This window comes from Nicotiana tabacum, chromosome 4 (assembly GCF_000715075.1).
Source record: "Nicotiana tabacum cultivar K326 chromosome 4, ASM71507v2, whole genome shotgun sequence".
In the NCBI taxonomy this organism is placed as follows: Eukaryota; Viridiplantae; Streptophyta; class Magnoliopsida; order Solanales; family Solanaceae; genus Nicotiana; species Nicotiana tabacum.
In genome coordinates, this window is record NC_134083.1 from 7,072,001 (window position 1) to 7,097,853 (window position 25,853).

General features: G+C 34.9%; 2 protein-coding genes across 4 annotated transcripts; both read left to right on the forward strand.

Annotated features, from left to right (window-relative positions):
- Positions 1-10,102: 10,102 nt before the first annotated feature.
- On the forward strand, positions 10,103-16,003 carry LOC107789383 (uncharacterized). The gene is made up of 10 exons (XM_016611177.2): positions 10,103-10,312; positions 10,524-10,699; positions 11,244-11,375; positions 11,467-11,517; positions 12,095-12,191; positions 13,072-13,118; positions 13,799-14,015; positions 14,410-14,539; positions 14,609-14,651; positions 15,700-16,003. Exons 1-10 carry the CDS (start codon positions 10,255-10,257, stop codon positions 15,766-15,768), a joined length of 1,020 nt encoding a protein of 339 aa, XP_016466663.1. The 5' UTR covers positions 10,103-10,254; the 3' UTR covers positions 15,769-16,003.
- Positions 16,004-22,849: 6,846 nt separating this feature from the next.
- LOC107789384 (transcription factor bHLH87-like) lies at positions 22,850-25,052 on the forward strand. Of its 3 annotated transcripts, none has more exons than XM_016611178.2 (3): positions 22,850-22,964; positions 23,218-23,290; positions 23,573-25,052. In XM_016611178.2, the coding sequence occupies exon 3, from the start codon at positions 23,621-23,623 to the stop codon at positions 24,896-24,898; it is 1,278 nt and encodes a 425-aa protein (XP_016466664.1). In that variant the 5' UTR covers positions 22,850-22,964; positions 23,218-23,290; positions 23,573-23,620; the 3' UTR covers positions 24,899-25,052. The 3 variants fall into 3 exon arrangements, with proteins under 3 accessions (XP_016466664.1, XP_016466665.1, XP_075107224.1); XM_016611179.2 differs by having other exon boundaries at positions 22,857-22,964; positions 23,143-23,290; positions 23,573-24,962; XM_075251123.1 differs by lacking the exon at positions 22,850-22,964 and having other exon boundaries at positions 23,120-23,290; positions 23,573-24,962.
- Positions 25,053-25,853: the final 801 nt, after the last annotated feature.

Genomic DNA, 25,853 nt, shown 5'->3' on the forward strand with positions numbered 1-25,853 from the left:
TCTTTATTTGAGACGTCAAATCCAAAAATATTTTCGTCTTTTAAAAAAAAAGTCTTTCTCCCAAAATTCAAAAATAATCAAAATCCAAAAAAATATTTTCTGTCTTTTTAAATTTACAAAAAACAAAAATAAAAATCTAAAATATTTTTTTTAAAAGTCTTTCTTTCGAAGAATCCAAAAACAATAACAAAACAAAAAAAGGCGAAATCAAAAAAAAAATCTTTCTTTAGAAGTCTTCTTTCAACAAAAAAAATCAAAACTATTTTTCTTGCCAGGAGGTTTCGTGGGGTTATTTATATATGAGTAAAAAAGAGTGAGTTTATTTACTTTATTACTGATCCTCCATGAACTACGCAAGATCTGATTCATGTTCCCACATGATACGTAGGCAACCTACATCAGGTTCGATCAAATAGTTTTGAAAAGAAAAAAGTAAAAAAAAAAAGAGCAAAAAAGTGTGTTCATTCTAACATGCTTATTGTTTTGAAATAAAAGCTAGTTAAAGGTGGTCGGTTTGTCAGTTTGCAATGGTGAATCACGAAAACAATCCAGGATCACTTTATCATATTCTCAACCAAGGGAATAAGCATCGCTATTGTTGATTCGACTAAGGTCACGAAAAGGCAAGTACACAGTTTGGTGGTGAAAAGAAGAAGAAAATGTTGGTTGACTTTTACCGAGTTTGAGCAATTGGGCATGCTTTGTGTGAGACGGTCTGTGATGTTAGGGACATGAGAATTCTTCCAAGTCTTTTGGCAAATTGGTTGCTATGAAATTTCTCATGTCGCCAGTCCTGAAATCCGATAGCCAATATTGGGAAACAGTTTGACGAAAAAGTCAAAATTTGAATGTTGATTTCAAAGCAATCTTATTGAATTCAGTAGTAATGCTGATGTGAAAATGTGTAGCTAAGATGTGAAGCTTCGTAATTGGAAAGTCACCCCCCTCCTTGCCGGAAAGGAGTCTTGGTAACTTATTTTGTCATAATTTCCATCATCTGGATTGCTTCGAGGTTGTGATCCAGATGTTGTTTGTTTGTCATATCATCAAACCTCTCTATCCTTTAATCTATAAAATGCAACTTTTCGCTTTATGTCATTTTATCCATTGTGTTTAATTCTTCTTGCATATATAGTTCTTTTCACGCCAATTTTATTGACATGACATGCATGCGGAGTTTTTGGCTAGATTTTAGAAAGCATGTCCGGTCTTGAATTAAATAGAGGAAAAGCACTATGAAGATAAGGAAAAAGCTGAAACACTTTGATGAAAAGCCTGTGTCAAGTTCACGAGGAACCAAAATAGTTATATCCGTAAAGGTTAAAGATCTTCATCTCAATCTATCATGAAAATCCTACTTAAGGATATTTGAATGGGTTGAAATTTTATTGGACTAATCAATAAAAAAGATCTTTGCCACGGCCTGCCATAATCTAATCATATCAGGGAAGATGACCCAAATCTCCAAAGAAGGTGCATTTCAGGGAATTTAAAATGGATTAGTTGGTACTGAAATGTATCATTTCACATCAAGGCAAAGATTAAGAAAAGGTAGCTCCAAATTGTCAAAAGGTCATTTGTTGCAAACAAGATATTGACGATGGGGCTATACAACTGACAAAACCAGGAAGACAGTCATGTCCATCAATGCCGAACCTGAGAAGAGATAGAATGTTTGACATTTTTTAGGCTGGGAGGCCCTTTTTTCTGCTACCCAAACACTTTATATCTTTTGTCACCCCTTTTGAGCTTGTTTTATTTTTCTTTAACCTCCCTCTTTTGGAATCAAGCATAGAGTCAAAAAAAATTAAATATCCATGCCACCAGAAAATAGGAGCTAGGACAATTTGATTTTTAAAAAAAAAGGAAAAGAAAAAAATGAAAAATGAAAAGAAAAACAACAAAGAAATCTTTCGTGTTAGTTTGAACTACGTTTGACTTGATTCCTTTAAAGGATACGTAGGCAGCTCTATACTAGGGTTCAGTCCAACCAAATCAAAAATAAAAATTTCCCAATATTTGAAACTGGGGCAAGAGTTTCTTTTTTAATATTTTATGAAGAGTCGATTCCAAGAGTTGTAAGTATACAACCCCATCATCTTGGGTCTATTTTGAGCCTTCATACAACCATTTCTTTCTAACCCTATCCAAAAGCCATCCAAATAAAGACCTCCCAATTAATCTCTAAGAATGCCAAGCGAAGCACGTAATAAGCAACAGTTGTCACATGACATAGAACAATGTCAAGTTGCTCACACAAGAAAGCCAAAAAAAAAATAAAAAAAATGAGAGAGTCTTACTAGTGAAAACCCTCATGGGCACTGTAAGGTGATGGTAAGTAGAAATAAATAAATGAGAGAGGTTGGTTGGTGAAAACCTTCCGGGGCACTACCGGTCGAAGGTAAGCTATGATTTTATGCAAATGATTGGCACAAAGAGGCCAACTTCAAAGACGAAAGGGAACAACAAGTAGAAAGGGTAGATTGGCTGGATAGATTTAGCCGCTCAATCCAAAATGCATGTCATGATCATTAAAGTTTGGCTACCATATTCAAAAGAGCCCATTCTTTGTTTCTCTCCCCGTAAAATGGCATTTTCAGTTAAATACTATTCTTTCTCATTTTTACATCGCGTCATTTTGTTCATTTGCATTATTATTTTGAGTCAGTTTTTGTAAAAACAAAAGAGAAATGATTTCAAAATCTGTTACCAGCTTTCTAACTGTCTATCCCAGCACATCAAAGAGGATATACCCAGGGAGAAACATGCCCAATAAGTTGTTGAAGTTTAACAAGATCCGAGGGTTCATGCAAGCGGAAGTTCCAAAGAGAAAACTTTGATGGTCTATTTGCTTAGAAATCCAACAAAGAAAGGGCCACAAAATTGGTCACCATTTTTCAAAAGTGCAAAACAAATGATGTGGGGCATACACGGTTGACGAAGGCACAAATCCAACTGTGATTTCCTCTAATAAGCTGAACAAAGTGTTTCTAAGAAATCAAAAAGGTCTCAAGACTTGCTTCATGGGCAAAGCTGATAGCACCACAGACATAAACTGATATCGGGCACAGATAATCAAAATTGATTTTAAAAATAAATTAAAAAAATCGCCAAAGGGTGTGTGACATCCGGGTACGAAATAGTCGGGGGCAACGATAGAAAGCCAAGATCTCCAGAAAGCAATACACATTATCCGAGCAACTCAGTACAGCGCTGAAAGAATCAGGTCTTCTTTAGAAGGTCGCCATGAATTCAGACTACTCAGGGCATCAAGGCCACAAACCGACCACTACTTTAAAAACTCACAAATCTTTCTTTATTTGAAGCAGGAAACAAAGTAGTGTAGAAATGAAGTTCTCAAAGGACGAATGTCACCAAAGGTAAATTCTTCAAAGTATGTGCTTTTTCTTTCTAGATATGCATATAATCACATAATCAACCACTGCATTTTCCAGCATAAGGTATATCAGTCCTTAGTTGAGGTTCCATTTTGACATAGGGCGCAACACACCCTAGTCGCATGTTGAGTATAGGGTACACCAATTCCTAGTTGTATTTTCCAACCTAAGGTACATTAATCCTTAGTGAGGATCCACTTTAATACAAGGTATCATATCCCTGATTACTTTCTCTCTAAGTGATACAAGGCGTCATCCCTTGGTTACATTCTCTCAGCGACACAGGGTGCCAATCACTGTCTATATTCTCTCTTAGTAATACAGGGTGCCAACCCCTAGTTACATTTTTTCTCACTGATGCAGGGCTCCAACCCTTAATTATATTCCCCCTTAGTGATACAGGGCTCCAACCCCTGGTTATATTCTTTGTTAGTGATACAAGGCGCCAATTCCTGGTTACATTCATTCTCAGTGATACAGGGCGCTAACCCCTGGTTACATTCCCTCCAAGTCTTTCAACCTCACTCGTAGGAGACACACTTCCTAGTTTGGGTGCCAACCCTTGATTATATTCCCCCTTAGTGATACAGGGCGCTAACCCCTAGTTACATTCGCCAACCCCTGGTTACATTCGTTCTCAGTGATACAGGGCGCCAAACCCTGGTTATATTCCCTCCAAGTCTTTCAACCTCACTCGTAGGAGACGCACTTCCTAGTTTGGGCGTCAACCCTTGATTATATTCCCCCTTAGTGATACAGGGCACCAACCCCTGCTTACATTCTTTGTTAGTGATACATGGCGTCAACCCCTGGTTACATTCGTTCTCAGTGATATAGGGCGCCAACCCCTGGTTACATTCCCTCCAAGTCTTTCAACCTCACTCGTAGGAGACGGACTTCCTAGTTTGGGCGCCAACCCTTGATTATATTCCCCCTTAGTGATACAGGGCGCCAACCCCTGGTTACATTCTTTGTTAGTGATACAGGGCGCCAACCCCTGGTTACATTCGTTCTCAGTGATACAGGGCGCCAACCCCTGGTTACATTCCCTCCAAGTCTTTCAACCTCACTCGTAGGAGACGCACTTCCTAGTTTGGGCGCCAACCCTTGATTATATTCCCCTTTAGTGATACAGGGCGCCAACCCCTGGTTACATTCTTTGTTAGTGATACAGGGCGCCAACCCCTGGTTACATTCCCTCCAAGTCTTTCAACCTCACTCGTAGGAGACACACTTCTTAGTTTGGGCGCCAACCCTTGATTATATTCTCCCTTAGTGATACAGGGCGCCAACCCCTGATTACATTCTTTCTTAGTGATACAGGGCGCCAACCCCTGGTTACATTCTTTCTCAGTGATATAGGGAGCCAACCCCTGGTTACATTCCCTCAAAGTCTTTCAACCTCACTCGTAGGAGACACACTTCCTACTCTGAATCATCAATCCTAGGAGATGCATTTCCTAGTCCGAGTCTTTTAACCTCACTCGTAGGAGACGCACTTCCTTATTTGAGTCATTGCAATAGGAGACACACTTCCTAATCCAAACCACCAATCCTAGGAGACGCACTTCCTAGTCCAAGTTTTTCAACCTCACTCGTAGGAGATGCATTTCCTAGTTTGAGTCATTCCAATAGGAGACGCACTTCCTAATATGAACCATTAATCCTAGGAGACGCACTTCCTAGTCCGAGTCTTTCAACCTCATTCGTAGGAGACGCACTTCCTCATTTGAGTCATTCCAATAGGAGACGCACTTCCTAATCTAAACTACCAATCGTAGGAGACGCACTTCCTATTCCAAGTCCTTCAACCTCACTCGTAGGAGACGCAATTCCTAGCTTGAGTCATTCCAATTGGAGACACACTTCCTAATCCAAACCACCAATCCTAGGAGACGCACTTCCTAGTCCAAGTCATTCAACCTCACTCGTAAGAGACGCACTTCCTAGCTTGAGTCAACTGTGTTCATTCTAATAGGAGATGCACTCCCTAATATGAGTCATTATTCCAAGGAGACGCAATTCCTTGTTCGAGTCCTTCAATCTCACAGTCATTCCAATGATACCTATGGGACACGCACCTCCTAAGTCCAAGTTATATCAATTTTATACCTAAGATAAGAACATCCTTTTCGGAGCCTTTAATTTCATTTTTGCATCTTTCAAATAAAATAAGCTGATCTGAAGCTTTACCCAATAACTCGCAAAAACTTTTCAGTGCCAAACTGGGGCAGGAAATTTTATTCGTTTTGTTTGTCTTTGATGGATTTGCAGGCCCTGCCGTATAGCACATGTTGTGACGATTAAAGTTTGCGGTTTCAGTTTCTCATCAGAAGAAAGAAATCTTTCGATCACAAGATAGTTGGAGTTAATTTTGATAATGTGTCACTGACCCAGCATCTCAAGATTCATCTTCTCAATTTCGAATCAGGAAGGCGAGTGACCGAGAATAAGCCATAATCTTTTCTTCAAAGAGTATCAAGATTCAGTCTAAGGACAACACAAGTGAGCGGGTCAAGAATCAAGATTTGACTCCACAAGACGCATAGATTAGGAATTTTGTAACTCTTAGTTTGCAGACATATGTAGTTCTCTTCTCTTTTCCTTTTGATGTAAGCAGCAAGTAACAGTAACAACATCAACAACAGTCTTAAATCTAGTGTCCGGTAGTCCCAGCTACCAAATTTTCTCAGAACTACACTGACCTGATTTCTCTAAACAAGGATATGTAAGCAACCTCGGAAGCAGGGTTCGGTCACCATTTTTCAAAAATTTCTTCATTGGAGTGATATGTGAGCAAACATTAGCCATGACATTTACTTTTCTTTGCACGAAAACTCTTCATATTCTCGAGCAAAGAGGGGCAGTTGTGAATACCTAATTTTTGCACTATTTTAACACCTCCTAAAGTCATTAGTGTTTTGTTACGTTAATTATTTTCCCAATTTTTGTGTCTTTGATTGCATATTTCCTATCATAAAAATACCAAAAAATAGTTCTTTCTTTATTTGTGCATTTTAGGAATTAACTAACTATTCAATTGGTGAATTAATATAGTTAATTGATCATTTGAATAAGTTACTTAATTAATTAATTTATTTGTGTAAATTTAGTTTAATAAGTAGGATTAAGAAAGAAATTGGGATAAATTTGAAAGAGAAAGTGGCCAAAAGTGCAAGATAAGGGGATGTCCTTGAAAGGGTCTGAAACGACGTAGTTTTGCCTCAAAACTACGTCGTTTCATTAAGTGACCCAAGATCAAATCTCACCCATTGATCACTCCTTGATCTAATGGTCCATATTTGATCTCTCAAGAGGTATATAAAGCCTCAAAAATCTGAAAAATGCCCTCATTTCCCCCATAATTCTTTTTTTCTTCCTCTCTCTCTTCTCTCTCCCATATCCGCCCCCGCCACCGTTGCCGCCCGCCGGAAAAATCGCCCACCGGTGGCGGGCAACCTCCAAACACCCCAAAATTCACACCATGTAATCTCCACAACCTCCTCTTTCCATATCTCCAAACCAAATCCTTCAAAACCCCCTCAAACTCCTTGAATTTTAGACCTAGGAAACTTTAGCCTCCACTTTTTTGCCCAAAATCTTGAAGTTCCGGCCACTACCACCCCACAATACCTACATCAAAGGATAGAGCTCATCAAGACCTACCTATTGATGTCAATTCCATCCCGAAAATCCGGCAACTAAAAATCCGGCCAAATTCCGACGACCACTCCGAACGCTCTCGTTTGGTATACCCCTATTCTCGTTTCCTTTGTCTATTTTTTCTAATTGTATTTAGTTTATGTCTAGCATAATTTATGATTTTTTTAATTATTTATTATTATTATTATTATTATTAGTTGTGTTTAATCTATGTTAGCTTAGTCGTTCATAGTTATTAATCACTGATAATTAGTTATTTATTAGTTTTGAAATTGCTATCCGCTTAGTCATGATAGTTTATGATAAAAGTTTCAAGTGCTTAGTGAATTTATTTTTATTGGATTTGGGTATTTGAATTTTGTATTGATAAAAGCTGAAATTAAAGAAAGAATAGTACAAGTTTGGTTGTTTTTACTCTGCAAAGACTTTGGAGTACAAAACTAAAAAATTATTATGTGGTGACAAATACAATACTTTTTGACAGCTTTTGAACAGTGTTTAGCACACAAAGTCAGTCTTTTGGATAGACTTTTGGTGAACCAAAATCTGTCCAAAAATTCTGATTTATTTGCCTATTTAAATGGCTGCTCTTCTCCTATAAAGAGGACACACTCTATCTTACACTGAGGGAGATCTTGAGAGTTGCTTGAACACACACATATGGTTAAACAAAAAATCAGCAGCTGAACACTTTATTAAGCTGAAAATTTTTGCGCTTTGTGAGTGGATCTTAGAGTGCAAACTTTAGAAAAGTAGAAGTCTTCTTTAGAGTTAGTTCTGGGTTTCTTCTCTAAAGTTTTCGGACTATTTAAACACGATTTGCTGCTGGATTTCTGCTGATTTTGTTGTTGTTCTCTGTCGCTTTCTATTGCTAAGCTCTCATTCTTCACTGCTATATTTATTTTCTGCGACCCAAGTAACCTTTAAATTTTGTAATGCAGATTATTTAATAGCAATTGATGAGAATTTGAGCATGTTTAGATTACTTGAAACATATGCAAGAAAATTTTACTATATGGATGAATGTTGAGGTTTCAATCTTGAAATCAAGCTTTGGATCACAATGTTAAATCCATGACCTTTTTTGCCTTATTTATTTATTACCTCTTAGCACTTCTCTATTAACCTTTAAGTAGTATTTTATGAGAATCTTGATCATGTTGTACAAAAAACAATTGTTAAAAACTTGATAAAAAGTTTGAAAGTGGGCAGAATGTATTAGTTTAGTAGTATTTAATAAGATTAGGCTAACAAGAATAAAGGGCCAAATGAACTAATATGTTGGCCCATTTTCACTAATAACAAATCTGGCCCATTTTTATTTTTAATAAGCAAGGGCTGGCCTAATGCCAAAGCATGTTAAAAAAGGGTCATCAGTTTTGCTACTCAAATAGTTGGCCCATTCCCTCTTAAATCAATGGTTGTCCACTCTTTAAAATAACAAGTTAGCCCAACTTTTCATATTTTTATTTTAGTCAAATAATCTCAATAAAAATCAGAATTTTCTTTTATTAAAATAACTTTACAACTTAGTCTCCTTAATAATTAATTTAAATGCTAGGCAATTAGTAGGCACGCTTTAACTTCACGGGCTCGCTTGCGTAGTGTGATATTATTTTTATTAAATTAATTCAATAATCTCATGTCATATCCATTAGTTTTTAGTTAATTTTTAATTTAATTAATCATTTGCTATAATCGCGGATTCGCTTGCGTAGCGCGATAGTTGATTTTTAATAATTTTTAAGAATTAATATTTTCAAATATAGTAATTTCTCAAAAGTACCACAAATAATTGGTTGTCATGATTTCTGATTTGCTTGCGAGGCGCAATTATGATGAGTTAATTAATTTTGTTTTTCGATCATGCATTCGCTTGCGCAACGTGATTATGACAGTGTAATATTATCCATTTTTTATAATCAAAAAATAGAAGTGGATAGGTGAAACATAAAAATCATATAAATTACAGTTTTGTCCAAAATTAAGTCAAGCCAAATGTAGTCAATAAAGCGACCGTGCTAGAACCACGGGACTCGGGGAATGTCTTACACCTTCTCCCCGGTCAACAGAATTCCTTACCCGGACTTTATTTTTTGCAGACCAATAATAATAGAGTCAAACCTTTCTTTGACTAGAGATTCAAATAAAAGGTGACTTGGAACACCAAAAAACTAAATTCCAAGTGGCGACTCTATAAACAAAATAATCCCCATTCAAGTTTGTCACTTTAATTGAAAAAACTCTTTAACCCACAACAATACATAACACATATATTCTTTGAGGGTAGAAAAGGGTGTGACATTTGTTACGGAATAAAAAGAAATGGGTGGGGTGCAAAAGGGAAGAATGCAATAAGTAAAACATAATTATTGTTTTGCTACAAAAAATTGAAAAGGAACTACTAATTTTGCTGAGGGATAATTCTTAATGAAAACTATGGTGTAAAATATATTACATAGGGCCCATTTGGGCCCACACAATGCATAGTTCTTTTACATTGACTTACAACAATCGATAAATCTTCGTATCAAACAAGTTATGGTAACCGAAAAATAGAGCGAGAACTTATTATAACCAGTTAAATTATATTAATAAAATTAAAAAAAATAGTATTATTTGTGTCTATAACTTAAATACACCTCAAATTCTTATATCCTAACAATATTTATAATTTTTTTTAATATACTATAAAATATTTTTTATATGACATGTTAACTTTTCATAACAAGTGACACTAATAACCTTACAGCATTAAAAAATCTTCTTCATCACATTAATTAAGAGCATTACTTTGCAACAAGAAAAAGAACATTTATACTTTTAGAATAAATTCCTTTTTTAAAAAAGAAGTCTCAAGACTTGATTGCCATTCTTATACAACTTCCAATATACGACAAAGTGTCAGAACAAGGGCATAACACGCAGACGGCTCCGCCCGAGAGAAACAGAAAGAGTACGGCAAAAGTATCAAGCAAAAGGCGCATGCCCTGAGGCCTGAGCAGAGACGCCCGCATTGTACCGTTCTGCAGGTTTTTATAGCCTCTTCACTGCTTCTTTTTTTGCTATATCCATTGAATAAAAACATCAACAACAGCAGTATTTGTGAACATGAATGTATAATCGTAGACAAAAAAGTTTTTGATGTTAAAACTGATTGTTGCGCTGGTGGTAATTTCAAATTTTCAATCATATGGCTTTAGCACCTAGTCCTCACCAAACTTACATTCCTCTACCGTCCTCCAATTCAGGTGGTCTTTTATGCTCAATATTTAGTTTTACTACTATGTTGTTAACTTAGGGTAAAATTATGTGTGCCTACTATTTTCCAACACTTCTACTGTCCTAACTGGTTTTGGGATGTGATTAGGGCTCCAATCGGGAAATTTAGTTTGTTCCCTTTTTTATACATATACTGTACAGGTTGACATATTCTTATCACTTAATCATGCATTTGAGCAGGTGGTAGGCATGCCGATCATGAAGTAGTTCTAAAACCAGTACCCATTTATATCGTCACCCATGAATCTCAACTTCCAGCCACATTTCTCAACCCTTCTCCAAAAAATGAGTTGGTTGTTGGACTTGACTGCGAGGGTGTTGGCCTCAGTCGATATGGAACTCTCTGTATTGTGCAGGTATTTGTCAATTCCTACATGTTCTGAGTATATTCCAACTTTGTGCCTCACTTGAACTGCCAATATTCTGATGTTATTCAATAGTAGCTTTCTGTAAGTCTATTAGGAGTAACTTTAATTGAATATCTGTTTTCTTGCAAAGCAAAAAAAAAAAAACATAGCTACAAGTTGCATAATTCAGACAATTATCTTTTAAACTTCCCTTGCCTATCTTTTAGACTTTGGGCATCCAAATCAAACTCATTACCTGCTTTTTTCCAAATTAATGGATTCAGTGCTTGGGTTTCATATGTCAAGGCTTGTACCAAGCCCCCTGTCAACCCAAGCTCAACCATTTTGAGCATTGGTTAAAGCTTGTCTTTTCTGCGTCCTAAGTCCAATATCTTAGTGCACAAATTGCAAGATGTGTAAACTGACTGTTTTGGCGTTGCATGGTGATTCCATGCTAAGTTTCACTAGTTTATAGGTTTTATCATAGAATTTTGAGTGGGGCTTGACCATATTATTCACCTTCTAGTTGACCTTTCCTCATTTAAATTGACAGCTTGCTTTTCCGGATGCTATTTACCTGGTTGATGCAATTCGTGGTGGGAAAAAGTTGATTAATGCCTGTAAGCCTGCTCTTGAGTCTACGTATGTCACAAAAGTTATTCACGACTGCAAACGGGATAGTGAGGTCTTATAGAACTTCTTTTAGCCTCCTAATCTTGTATCTCTTTTCTCTCTTTTATCATTTTTGTTGCATATAATTCCTCTTTCTTTTTCAGGCATTATACTATCAGTGTGATATCAAGTTGCACAATGTTATGGATACCCAGGTTAGCTTCTGGTATTTTCTTTTAAGCTATTGGCTACTAGTTTCTCCTATTATCCGGTTAGATACCTTTTAACGAAAGTTTAAGTGATTCAGACATTACGCTCTTGCTGCTTAATCGGGCCCTTTGCATACTCATTGCATGTTTTCCTTTCTACCACCTCATATGTAAGATATCTTTCTTAGTAATGATCACCTGGATTGTGCTGATTTTTCCCAGCCATGATAGTTTTGATTTCTACATTGCCTCAGCTAGATAATATTCTCGCTATATTTTGTTTAATTTACTGCACCACTTTTTGTGACCTCCAACTGACTGGAGTTGGTATCTTATTTTAGAAGCTGACTGAACATGAGCCATTAATGAGATGCTTTTCTTTTAGTTGCTGCCGCTGATGTTAACTTCTTCCATAATGCAGTAAAAATCTATCTTGTGTGATAAAATGAATCATTTCCACTGATTCCTTATTCCAGACATGGTTATGTTTAAAGCAAAGCACTCCTGAACATTAACTTACTTCCAACAGCAAAACAAAGTTGCTTTTCTACTCAGTGACTGTTTATTTTTCTATGTTGTACAGATAGCATATTATCTGATAGAGGAACAGTTGGGGAAGAAGAGGGCACCGGATGACCATATCTCCTTTGTGCGGCTTCTTGCAGATCCACGCTATTGTGGTACTATGTCCCTGTTCAGCTTCTATTTATCTTTTCCCATGTGGTGACTGCACCAAATATATGAATGTTGAGTGGTTAAATGCAAATACTCCTTCTGGATGACCAGCTAAGTTTGGTTTTATTTTGATTCCTGGAAATGTTTTGATTTGGTTTTGAGAAGCAAAATCTATAAAATATCCAAATGTCACTGGTTATGGTTTTTGGTCAAAAATATCAATTCTTGTAATTTTTGAAAATGGCAGCTGAACAAGGGCAGCCATTATCTCGGATTTGGCATTGATTATGCTTGCTCTATGGTTTTTAATCATAAAAGAGAGGAAAAGAATTGCAAAGTGTCCTCTTTGAACTGCATCTCATTCTTTGAGGAATGTCTTTACACCATTGTACATTGTTATCCATACATTTAGAGAGATGGCATTGGAAATTGATTCTATTCTGTAAGTTTTGACTAGGGAACAAATTAGTTTGCATATTTTGAGTTGTCATGGTAATGAATACATGTAATGTAATTAGTGGGGAGGACTGAGGTGGGGAAGGGAGGAAGAAGAATCTCTAAAGGAAAATTAACATTTTTCTGGCTAGTTCATAACTTCAAAATGTAAAGAGCAAAAATAAATGAAGCAAAAATTCTACGGTGCACAGCACAATATAACCTCAACTATATTTTGCACTTCCAGTGGAACTTCTAACTCTAACCACCTCTTCTCTCTGCCTTTAGTTTTTGCTCATAAAACTTAGGGCATGCAATGAACTTTAATGATGCTCATGACTAGAAAAAGCTTGCTATGGAAAACTTCTAGGTTGTAAAAAAGAAGTTCATGGAGAGATTAAGTTGCTAATTGGCTTTCTTTTCCTTTCTATCTCTTTTATGTGATTGCAGGTATATCATACGTTGAGAAAAAAGAAGTCCGTTCCCTTCTGAGGGAGGTTGAATTCTGTTTTACCAATTTCTTTCTTCAGTTGACATGCCTTCCATGTGGAACATGCATCCTTGGTTATCATTCCCAGACCACAGTTAAATAATTTTATTGGAGAAAAGATCATTTTGAGAAAGTTCTTTGAACCCTTTTGCCAAGGGGTTCTCAAAGACTTTGGTAGTCGAAAAACAAGATGAATTATATGTGGAAAGAATCACCAAGTAGGCACCTGTCAACAAGTAGTCTTCAGGAACTAACACAGTGAGAAAATAAACCAAAGTCTTACTATGCCTCTCCCCACCCCCAAACAAAAGAATAATTAGAAGAAAAAAAGAAAGCCATCCCCCAAATCCCTGCTATGGGCAAATAATCACCTAGTATTTAGAGTTGGCAAGGGATGAGTTCTTTGACAAGATTTTCGTTGTTTATTGCTCCAATTAACTCTATATATGCTCTTCAAAATAGTTGCCGATCCCAAGTAAATGGTCTTGTATTTTGATAACATGCTTGCCCCAAAGCTTCAGGTTTTGTGCAGTTAGTTATACATGATGGCAACTTTTCACTTCTCAAATTAATTTTAGTATTAGATTAACTATATGGAGCTTCTTTCCGGCTTAGTTATCCCTTTTATGCACAGTGTCTTTGCTTATGTAGCTTGTAGAATCACATTGCTTGGTTCCTTTTCTACAGGATCCTCAGTTTTGGACTTACAGACCATTATCTGAGCTGATGGTCCGTGCGGCTGCTGATGATGTTCGCTTTCTTCCATACATATTCCATAAGATGATGGAGAAATTGAGTGAACAATCATTGTGGAGACTTGCAGTTCGTGGTTCACTTTGTTGTCGGTGTTTCTGCATTAGTGACAATGGATATGCTGATTGGCCAGCAATCCCTTCCATTCCAGGTGATCTCGAGCTGTCTACCAAGGCCATGAATACATAGTGATACCAGAATTCACATGTTATTTTGTTTGGATATTCTCTTATGTAATTGGAGAAGTTTCTTATCCTTCATAACTATATTAAAGCCTTGCGGCCTTGTCCTGATTTTTGCCTTGTTTGATCACCTCTAAGTTAGTGGAAAACTAAGCTGCCCCATCAAAAGTATAACACAAGAAGTATCAGATGTGATGCATGTAGGTGGAAGGCTGACTGACATAGCTTATACTATACAAATTTAAAATAGGACATAATTTTGAAAATTTAATTTGTGAAAGTTTGTATATTATCAAATTGAGAGATGATCTTAACCAATAAAATGTTAGTGCATTTCTGCTAAACTGTGATTCATCCTGTCAGAGTTCCTCAATGTGGCAAGAGATACTTTGGAAGAGGAGATTCTGTCAGTACTTGATGTGCCACCCAGGAAAATGGGATGCGTTATTGGTAGAAAAGGGTCCTCGATTTTGTCAATCAAAGAATCATGCAAGTAATACTCTCTCCCTATCATCATTCTTGTTTGCTGGTTTAGTGGGTCCTAATATGAAACATTTTGCAGGGCAGAAATCCTAATCGGTGGATTAAAGGGGACGCCAGACAAGGTTGGTAAATTTAAACATGTAACTCCTACTTTTGAATTATTACCTGAAGTAGATTGTCATTCATATAAGGAAGGGATACATTGTACTTCTTCCTCTCATATGATTTCAATTTTGTAGGCCAATTCATTTACAAGTTTGCAGTTCAAAATTAGTACTTAAGTTCTGGTGTACTTATCCCCATTCACATGCATTGCTAGGGAGGAAGTTGGCCGGGATCCCACCGACCCTTCCGCTAAATTCATCAACTTTCTTTAACTTTTAGCATTATCATCCATTTCAAAGGAAAAAAAAACTTTTAGCATTATCATTACATTTATTACATTTGCAAGATAATTTACATTGGTGCTGGTGTCTAGCCAAAGAGTCACATTGGTCTATGTGATTACTGCAGAGCCGTTAGACGGGCAATTACCTAGTATAGGGTGAAGCTTATATGAAGCAAAATACCCTCCCAAACAACCCAAACATTAAAAGGAGGAATATCAGCGTAGAAAGAAATGTATCTGTGCCTCTTGAAATCTTGAAATACTTTATAGTACTATAATTTAAAATTCTATTCAAAGACTACTCTTTTCATTATTGAATTTGGTTTGAGATTCAACAAAGTTTTAGACAAATCAAAAAATAACTTTTAGCCTTATAGAAATAATTTACAATTGCATAATACAACTCGATAACTGTGTGCTTCCAACAAGTTAACAAATCAAAAAACAACTCACAATACTATAATTCATCACTAAAATAATAAACTTTGACTAGAATTACTTGCATCTTGTTATCTGTTACCATCTCAAAGAAAAGAAAAGGAATTACTTGCATCTTGTTAATCGCTACGACATGACTATTAAATAAACACGTCCCAGGGTTTATTCGCCTCGCTCTGATAAAATGGATGCCTGCCCGAGACTTGCATTTTAGCACGTAAATATCAGCATGGGAAACGAAGTAAAGTGCAAGCTAACTAGAATGATGGCTTGCTTCTTTTTCTTTGTTATGGATTTGGGGTGTTGATTGCTATGTATAACACCAATCTTCGCCGATTGATCAGGTTTTCATCATTGGACCCCTGAAGCAGGTAAGGAAAGCAGAAGCAATGTTGAGGGGCAGGATGTTGTGAGATACTTTTGACCCTTCTGCTGCACCTGGAATCCAAAGTTTTGCATTCTTATTACTCGATTGTCACGCTAAACAAACTTGAGTGAGACATATCTCACTTCTTTTGCTAATAGATGAACCCTGAGCTGACATACCAATTCATCTCACATTGGACGGGGTGCTAAATGAATGCATATGTTTGAAGTTAAATTCGTATTGCTTTATTAAGCGCGAATGAAACTGAGTTTGATTCCGTACTTTCACTTTGCAACTTGCACTAAATAGAATCTCTTGCATGCACGTATTATAAAGAAAAAGACCATTGCTGGTCTTATTCTTTGATAGCAGAGTAAAGAGTTTTAGACTTGGTTTATGCATGCAACAACAATAACAACAGACCTAGTGTAATTCCACAAGTGAAGTCTAGGAAGGTTAGTGTGTATGTAAATCTTACCCTACCTTGTGAAGATATAGGCTGTTTCCAAAGACCCTCGATACTTGGTTTATGCATGCAGTTGAATGTATTTTAGTGCACTAATGCCTCTCTTTCTGGAGTCGTAAGAATATTTTGACGATGATGGTTAGAATTTTAGCATTGACAAGGTATGCATTGTTTTATTAGTCAAATGTGAACTTGGTTGGTGGAGAGGTCATTGTCATGCCCTAGGAGTGGCCAGCTTGGGAATTTTACGAATACTACTGGAACAGAAATGGATTTTAATACTACCAGTTGTAACTGTTGTAGTGGAGCCATGGGGTTAAGTTCTAGAAAATGTTGGAGAAAGTGACAGAACGTTGTGAAAGGGATAAACCTAGTCCCCCCCTTCTCCACATGACCACTTGATCAGTTTGAGGGATTCGGACAAAAGAGGTCGTTGGGGGCTAAGGTCATTGAATTTGACACTGGGTACTGTACAATGCATATACACCAACAACACTTCTAAATGCAAAAGAAATTGAATACAGAGAATTGAATTGTTTGTTGGCCCTCCCCTTTATTCTTTTTATGTACTATCTTGCCGACTTGTGGTTCTTCATTTCTAGTAAATGGTAGCACGAACTCTGAGAAAAAACAGCTCCACAAAGTTGGCGATGATGGGCCAGTTCCCATTTTAAGGCATTCACTCTGACCAATTTGGTCTAAAATGACTCAAATTCGCTAATGTTGGACCGAGTTACAGATCCTAATTTGGCTTGAAATCTTCTACATTTAACTCATCTAATGTGAGACAACAACAACAAACAAACAACGATTATGGCTCAGTTATAAGTAAGTTGGGTTAACTTGATGTATTTGTTGTTCAGGTTATTTAATTAATTTTCGTCCTAGATCAATATATTATTTGAATTCACCTCAAAAAAATTCAGTTGATTTCTGATCAAATTATTACTACATTAGTTCCAATTTATATGACTTACTATTGTTAGAGAATTAATATCTTTTTTTTAAAAAAATAATGGATAGTGGCGGAGCTATGAATTCATATAAGGGATTTCATAAACTTTTGCCACTACATTAGAATCTTTCTTATTCGTATGTGGGAGGAATTCAACCGTTTATATAAAATTATAAAATTATTTTATCCTATTTACTATTTAGCAGTGTATTTCAATTGAATCCCGTCGGCTCCACCTAGCTCCACCCCTAATGGTGCTTTTCGTATAATTTCTAATATCAAAATCTTATTAAGTAAAAAAGATCAAACCAGTGTCTTAGATACTTATATTTCCTCTTTAGGTCATCGTTAAACTAAACAAACACTACTACTAGATTACAATGGATTTAGGAATGTCAACTCATCTTTTACAAACCAAAATGATTCGGAATAGAAGGAAATCTAACAAGATAACCTAAACAAGTAATTTACTGCTGTCATGAGAATTAAGATTAAACTAATTTTAGTATCAATCATGCGTATCATCTGCTGATATCAAACAATACTTAATAAATTAAACAAAGCAATAATTTTTATGCTAGTAATTTATAGAGAGAGAGAGAGAGAATCAATGGGATTCTCTTGATCAGATCTGATGGTCCTAATCAGCGGCTCTGATTGATTTCCCATGTGGGAGATGCCTATCTGGTACTGTAAATAACCACTAAATTCCTTCCACGTGTACTAAGGCATTGGGTTCACGTGTGGACCTCAAGGATAAGAATTTTATACTACTTCTACTATAGTAGAAACGATTTGTGGTATTTGTGGGTCCCAGTGGGCAAAGCCGAGCCGTTAGATCAACCGGCCTGAAAGTGACGTCATCTGAGCCGACAACTCACATCGGCCTCTTATTTATTTTTTATTTTATTTTTATTTTTGTTATTTATTTATTTTTTGGCATCTTATTAGAGGCATTTACTTTGGATGCTGACATTTACGTGTGGATGGATGGACCACTCTCTTATGTGGGCCGAACCACTCATCTTAAAGAGGCTCACATCTGAAATCGGCCCAAATTAGATGTATTACTTTCATTTCAAAATTCCACCGTCTAAAATTGAGAAAAACTCCAAAGTCATCTCTTAAATTCAGGACATCATATTAAAATTGGTCCCTACTATATATAGTAGAGTAGTAATAGTCCTCTCAAGTTTTAAAAGCGTCACCACTTAATTCAATATAATATGATACATTTATATCTGACCGAACAAATCAAGTACTTATACTTTAATCATATAGTATAAGATATCATAAAATAATTACCTTTTTTGCTTCTTTTTTCTGTAAAGCGAAATACCCTTTTGCTATTACTCAATTTTCGGATGGTAAAAATGCTTTCATCCATGCATGTAGCTTTAATTTTTTCTTCGTTAGATGTTATGCCCTTGAATTTTGTATTTTGCGGTCCAAGATTCAGTTTACCTTTCACTTCTTCTCTTAATAGTTTAATCAAATAAAACTATTAAAATGGAAATATGAACTAGATCCAGAACTAACTTTCTGATGATTACATGTAATTATTATTTTTATATCGAAAAGCTTTTATCTAAACATTATGAGCACAATGTTTGAACTAACTAAACTAAACAAGGTATTTGAACGCTTAATTAATTAGGATACAGATATTAAGTGAATAGAACTTTATCCGATTTCGTGAAAAACTGTTCGACCTCCAGAACTAACATTGATGTTGTTGTAATATATACTAAGATATATATTTAAAACTTTGACGGGGAAAAGAAAGAGAAAAAGAATTGGCACATTAAATTTTGTAAACCGTTATTGTTGATGCATGCATAGCCATATTAATAACAATTTTGTCCACTTATACATTGTTTTTCTTGTTCTGGTTTAATTTATTGGAGTTGTCTTTTACTCCAACTAAAATCCAAACATCATTTGGATTCTATCTCAGGGAAACTTCTGATAGCCCCACGGACAAATGACACAAGCTTTGGAGGCTTGAAGCAACTTAAATTCATGACCTGTACGTGCATTAAAGTAGGAGTTGTTAAAATAAAGCTAAGTTTTATGCATTGTTGTTTAAAAAATTAATTATGTATATATTGTTCGTGTAATTGAAAATATTACTATAATATAGTAGTTATTATATTATAAAATTATCAATGAATGTTAATCATAAAAAATTAAATATAGTTACCTTATGATTAGTGATATGATTATGTAAATATACTTTATATTGTCAATATTTTGAACTTAAACTAAAAATGAGTGATTAAACAAAAGTAGGAAACTCGTTCAACTAACATCTATAATTCCTTGTTACGTGCAGATTTATTGTTGCATCCAAACCGAATTCTCGCTCTTTCGCTCTGTCTTTCATTTGCAAGATACAATGTCCTAGTTGGCTAGCTTTACAACAAAAAAAAATGTTACTACAACTTATAAGTGATAAATAAAGTGGGATAAATTAAAATTATGGAAGACGTCATTTGAATTAATTAAGTTATTGTGAGCAAATGACACTCAATGTGAGTACTTGATGAAATAGTTGAAGTGCCCGACAAATTGGCTAGAGCACCATTGTGTTAATTATTATACGTAAGTATCAAATGGGGCATAGCTCACATTATTATTACGAGCTTATTGCTGTCAAATGATTATTGTTTGGTTTCAACAACTTATGATATGAAACAAGTAAACTACAAGGTGAAGAAAAACATGAGCGTTGACAATTACAAGTAGGAAAAATAAATCTGTTTAATGATATAGAGAAGGGGGTGGAAATTGATACAGAAAGAAGCAAATTGCTATGGCAACCCATTCATTGAGCTGTAATGATGGGGTGCATGTGGGTAGGATTCAGAGATTTTAGATGCTCTCTTCTGAAAAAATACTTCGATATTTTCTTCTCTTTCTAAGATAAAACAAGAAAATTAAATAAAAAATATATATATAGAAGGAAGAATAATGTGAGTGAGAGATAAGACGTGAAAAGACAAAGTCGTAGGAAACAAGTTGCTCAGCTTCTGTTATCTTCACTTAGCTTCTGAGTTCTGACTCCTAACCATTTTGCTTGCCTGCCAATATCTTTCTTTCTGGCTCCTGAACTATCCCACTACTGCCATTTCTTTACTTCTTTATCACACGTACAAAAACATTGCAAGATTGATTATTCTTTCTAAATGTTATTGTAGTAGTATATAATATAAGTCCATTATTTTATTTTATTTTACGAAATCTTCAGTGGCATGAAGTTGTGAATAATGAATGAAGGAAGAACTTTTGGTGATATTAAACTTTACAACTCAATTATACATGTAAAGTTATAGTTATTATATATTACAACTCTAATTGTTCTCCAAGTCCATAATCTCTATGATACAATTTAAGTTCTATATACACTTACGATATAAATAATATTTATACAATTAATATACTTATTAAATTATTATAAATAAATAAGTATCATTTGATTATATATAACATTAGCAAACTAGTTATAAATACCATTATGAAATATACATGATCTTGGACAATCTAAATATTTGAAATTATTGAATGAAATATATATATATCTGGTAAATTAGTAAATTACATATCATCACAAGTCAAAATTCACTAATATATATTTCATTCAATAATTTAAAATATTTAGATTGTCCAAGATCATGTATATTTCATAATGGTATTTATAACTAGTTTGCTAATGTTATATATAATCAAATGATACTTATTTATTTATAATAATTTAATAAGTATATTAATTGTATAAATATTATTTATATCGTAAGTGTATATAGAACTTAAATTGTATCATAGAGATTATGGACTTGGAGAACAATTAGAGTTGTAATATATAATAACTATAACTTTACATGTATAATTGAGTTGTAAAGTTTAATATCACCAAAAGTTCTTCCTTAAATTTTTATATATGTACCGGTTTACATTGAAACGATTAGATATATATAAAGCTTTGCACCCAAAGTGCAAAATTGACTCCAGATGCCATGGCTAAATTGCTGAACTTCCAAACTAAGGACGCAAGATGGATTTCCATTAGTTTTTAAAGCGAGTTCCCTTATCTGTGTTCGTGCATATTCCGTTTTCTTTCATTTCTTTCTCAAATTTTTTATTATTTTTTAATCTATGCATCTTTATATGTCCTTTGTTTATACAACCCCATTTTATTATGTATTAAATTATATTTTTCCTTCCCTTTTTTCCAAAATCTTCAAAATTTTGTGTGAATGTGATCTTTATTATTTTCTCTATTTATCCATATAATGTTATTCCCTGATTTCCAAAATTTTCTAAAATGATGGCATCAATACACATAATATTAATCTAGTCATTGAAGATTGAAGGGGTGTATTTGCTAATTTAGAAGTTTATTTTTATTTTATATTTTTAATCACATTATTCAATAGAATTTAAATTGGTAGAAATCCTCTTTGTCTAGGCAGGGGTATAGCCTTTTTTGAATACATTTGACTTGGTGCTCACTTGTAGGAAGATTTTTAGATTGAATTAGACAAAACTTATTTAATTTGGTGATCACTTATTTATTTATGCACCAAAAATCTTGTAAATCAAAATAAATTAATTTACAGTGGATCGAACCAACCGAATTGAATCAATTCAAGACGGATTGAACCGACTAAATGTATACTCTAATCCAATCTCTTTCACTAATGATAGAAAATGGTACCCGCAGTCAATAAATCTTAGATCCGCCTCACGCAATCTGCATATGGGGTAGTATTAAGTATCCCGTATTAGTTGAAGGATTAAACTGTTGCTTTCATATATAGTCTTAGATAATTATCGCTACCATAGGTCATGTTTTATGTCTATTTTCTTTTGAAGAACAACATTATTTTCGTCTACAGCTCTGCCCAATCAACTACTCCAAAGTCCAAACTCCGACAGGGGAAAAAGTATCTCTCTCTTTTTTTTCCATTTTTTGCGGTGTGGATTTTGTGTGCTTTTCTGAATTTACGTTTACTCTTTGCGAACGAAGAAAAGAGAAAGTATCTTTTCATCTCTCTTTTTTCCCCTCAACAAAGTACCTTTTTCATCTCTCTTTTTTTTCCTCAACAAAGTACCTTTTCATCTGCCATTAGCAATTAAAAGGGTATGATTGACCCTCGGTGACCTTGAAGTTACTTTTACTATAAAGTAAAAAGTCACAGGAACACAAAAATGTTATGATTAAAGCTGTGATTAGTGGGAGTCTTTTCAAAGGAGATGAAAATTTTTTCAAATCCTAAAGTTGCTTAAAAGTACCTGTGGTTTTTTTTTAACAGCACGCATGGAAAAACAAACTGAGCAACTAAGCAAACCAAAAAGGAGGTGGTCAGAGCTTTTCTCAATTCCTAAAACGTTTAATAGTTTAATTAATTAAGAAAAAACAACAATCAACTGACTGAATAAATAAACAAATATAAATTCAAACCGCATCTCAAAAATCTCATGCTCCCCATCTGCAAAACTTATACTCTTACAGCCCCACCAAAACTGACCAAAACGCCTTATCTTCTCCTAAAAAAAACATTACTTCTCCTGTCAACTGTTTCAACTATGTACTTATTTTATTTATACAAGTACTACCAATATTATTTTCCCAATTATTTAATTCAAACTAATACAACTCCTTTTTCTTCCTCTTGATATATATAATTAGCTAATGTCTTCCTACCAACATATTGAAAAAGGAGTCAAGAATTTTGGCATTCCAATATTGCTGCCTAAGCTAAGCTAAATTAAAACTAACTCTTCTTTCACACAACAGCTTGCAGTTTTCTGTTATATGGTAAATATGTCATCTTCTGCTTCGTTATCTTTTCCTTTTGCTAAGTTTTTCATTTCTGCAAGTTTTTGACCAGTTCCGAGATTCTGATGGCTTCTCTTTTTATACAACTGACAAATTGTATATATAGCTAGTAGCTAAAACTGACGTTAGCAATATCTATTTTTGTATATTATCTCAGATTATACGAATCAAGAATATGGTTGTTAGAGCCAGTACTTCTGCGTTTTACTAAAAGCTGTGATTCTAAATACAGAAACCCTTCAAGATTTCATCAGTCTGTCACACAAGGCCATCATTTTCGCCTGCAGGCTGCAGCTAATTTAATTGTAAGTTTTTTTTTCTTTTATAAAATTTCATTCGATTAGATCATAAAGCTTATCCAAGACTTCTCACTTTCATGCAGAGGATAATCCAAAATTTAAATTTGATGGGTTCAATAATTTCGTTATCAACATTGAATCCATTGCATCTGCAACTTATTATTGGTTCAAAATTAAGTATTTGATGGATTTTAGTATTTTTTCACAAACACACATTTTCGCTCCGTTTAAATAAAATATTAGGTTCAGTAGAACAGTTCATTTATCCACGACTCACATTTTTTTCAGGTATTGAAGATCCTGTGGTCTGACTATTGCAAAAGTAGTATTGATATAATGGAGAGTTTGAATTGGGATGAAAGTCCAGTTTTTCAGGAGTTTGGAGATTCATTTGATCCAATACACGTAATTTCTAATTGGAACATGCCACAGCGTCAAGAAGCTGCTGTAAGATTGGCTGCTGATTCTATGGCTGCTAAATCAGCAGCAGATCTAAGCCGGGATTGTGTTGAAAATGGCTTTTCTTCTTTCCCTATACTAAATGTGCCTAATTACATCAGTGGGAATAATCCAATGGCATTAAATGACCTAATGTCGGATTTTAGCTCTAATGACCATGTTCAAGAGATTAAGCCAACACATAAACTACTCTCAAACACATGCTCTTTGGAATCCCTTGATTGCTTACTCTCAGCAACCACCACCACCAACAACACGGACACATCAATCGAAGATGATGGAATGTCTATGATATTTGCTGATAATTCGAAAAGCTTGTGGAATTTCAACTCTTCTGGTGAGTCTACACACAATGCCTCATCTCAAGCTCTGAAGCAGTCGCCAGGTTATCAACAGCTTTTGACGTGTCCGTCTGGACATAAAATACTTGAAGAAGAAGAAAGAAAACGAAAACCATACAAGCCCATCAATGGTAATGAGCTCGATGAGACGGTGTCACAATCATCTCCAAATCATAAGTATAACAAGAGAAGCCACAATCAAGCTCTTGAGAATTCTCCGAGTGAGTTCAATCTATTCGACTCAGATTCGTTAAATGGAGCTTGTGGTAATTTTCAGCTCATTTCGGAAAAGCAAGCCAAATCCAAGAAGCCCAGATTAATAACAGAAAGTTACAATAAGCCACGTCCAAGTTCATCGAACATTAATTTTCAACAAGCTAGCTCATCGGCATCTTCAATAGATCAAGAGCCGGATCCAGAGGCAATTGCTCAAATGAAAGAAATGATATACCGGGCCGCTGCATTCAGGCCCGTGAACTTCGGGCCTGAAGCACCGGAGAAGCCCAAACGGAAGAACGTGAGAATATCAACGGATCCACAGACGGTCGCGGCGAGGCAACGGAGAGAAAGAATAAGTGAAAAAATTAGGGTTTTGCAGAGGCTAGTTCCAGGAGGAAGCAAAATGGATACAGCATCGATGCTTGACGAAGCTGCAAATTATTTGAAATTTTTAAGGTCACAAGTTAAAGCTTTAGAAGCCATAGGCCAAAAACAAGATCCTTTTTCTTCAATACCATTCAACTATCCATTTCCCATGCAATTACCACATTTTCCTCTCCAAAACCCTAATCCAATTCATGGTCCCAAGAGTTGACATGGGGTCTTTTATTTTACTGACGGAACAAATTATTCAAGAGGAAAGGAGAATAAATTACTAATCTGTAGTGTAAAAACCTTTTTAGTTTCTTGTTATTCCCTTTGTTTTTGTCGTTATTACTCTGCGGACGGAGGTTAATTTTTTCTTCCTCCCCTCAGTTTTCTATCAGATGGGGCTTAGAATTATTTCTGCTTATTTGTTGGAGTTGATAATTTTGTGTCTTTGCATGGAACAAATAAGGGCTTGTTCAATTGGTACGATAATTTCCCACATGTAACTCTTAAAATATAAACATATTCGACTACGTCTTATTGTTAGGATATATGAATAGAGAAAAAAAAGGCTTCGATCAGTGAATTTGTGAGGGGAAAAAAATCATGTATTACGTCTACCAATTTAAAAGGATTTAATTTAAGTTACTATATAAACTAATAGTGAATCTTTTTACAATATATCAATGAATTTAACCGTAATAACAATTATTTTCTGTTTTTACTTAAATTAATGCTTATTACAGAAATTTACCTTTAATTACCTTGTATAAATATATTTTACACTCAAAAAAAAAAAAAAATACATGACTAGCAATATTTTGTGCCGTTAATGCATGTTAAAGGTATTTTTGGAAAGAGAGAACTTATATACAGTGGGACTCATCATTATTTCATCATGATATAACTATGAGTCATCTTTACTGCTTAAAGATCCTTGATCCTTATCATCATGAACTCATTATTACATACTTTAAAGCTTCTGTAATTGGTAGTAACTCCCTTAATTATGAGCATCATAATGAAATCCACTATAATAAAAAAAGTGTAGGACCAGTCCATGAATTAGAAATAAAGACCATAATTAAGTAATAATAAGGGCTATGATTAAGATCGGAAGCTTAAAAGTGATTACCACTTTATACCTGCACGTTTAATTGTATTTAATTTCGAGTTTTGTA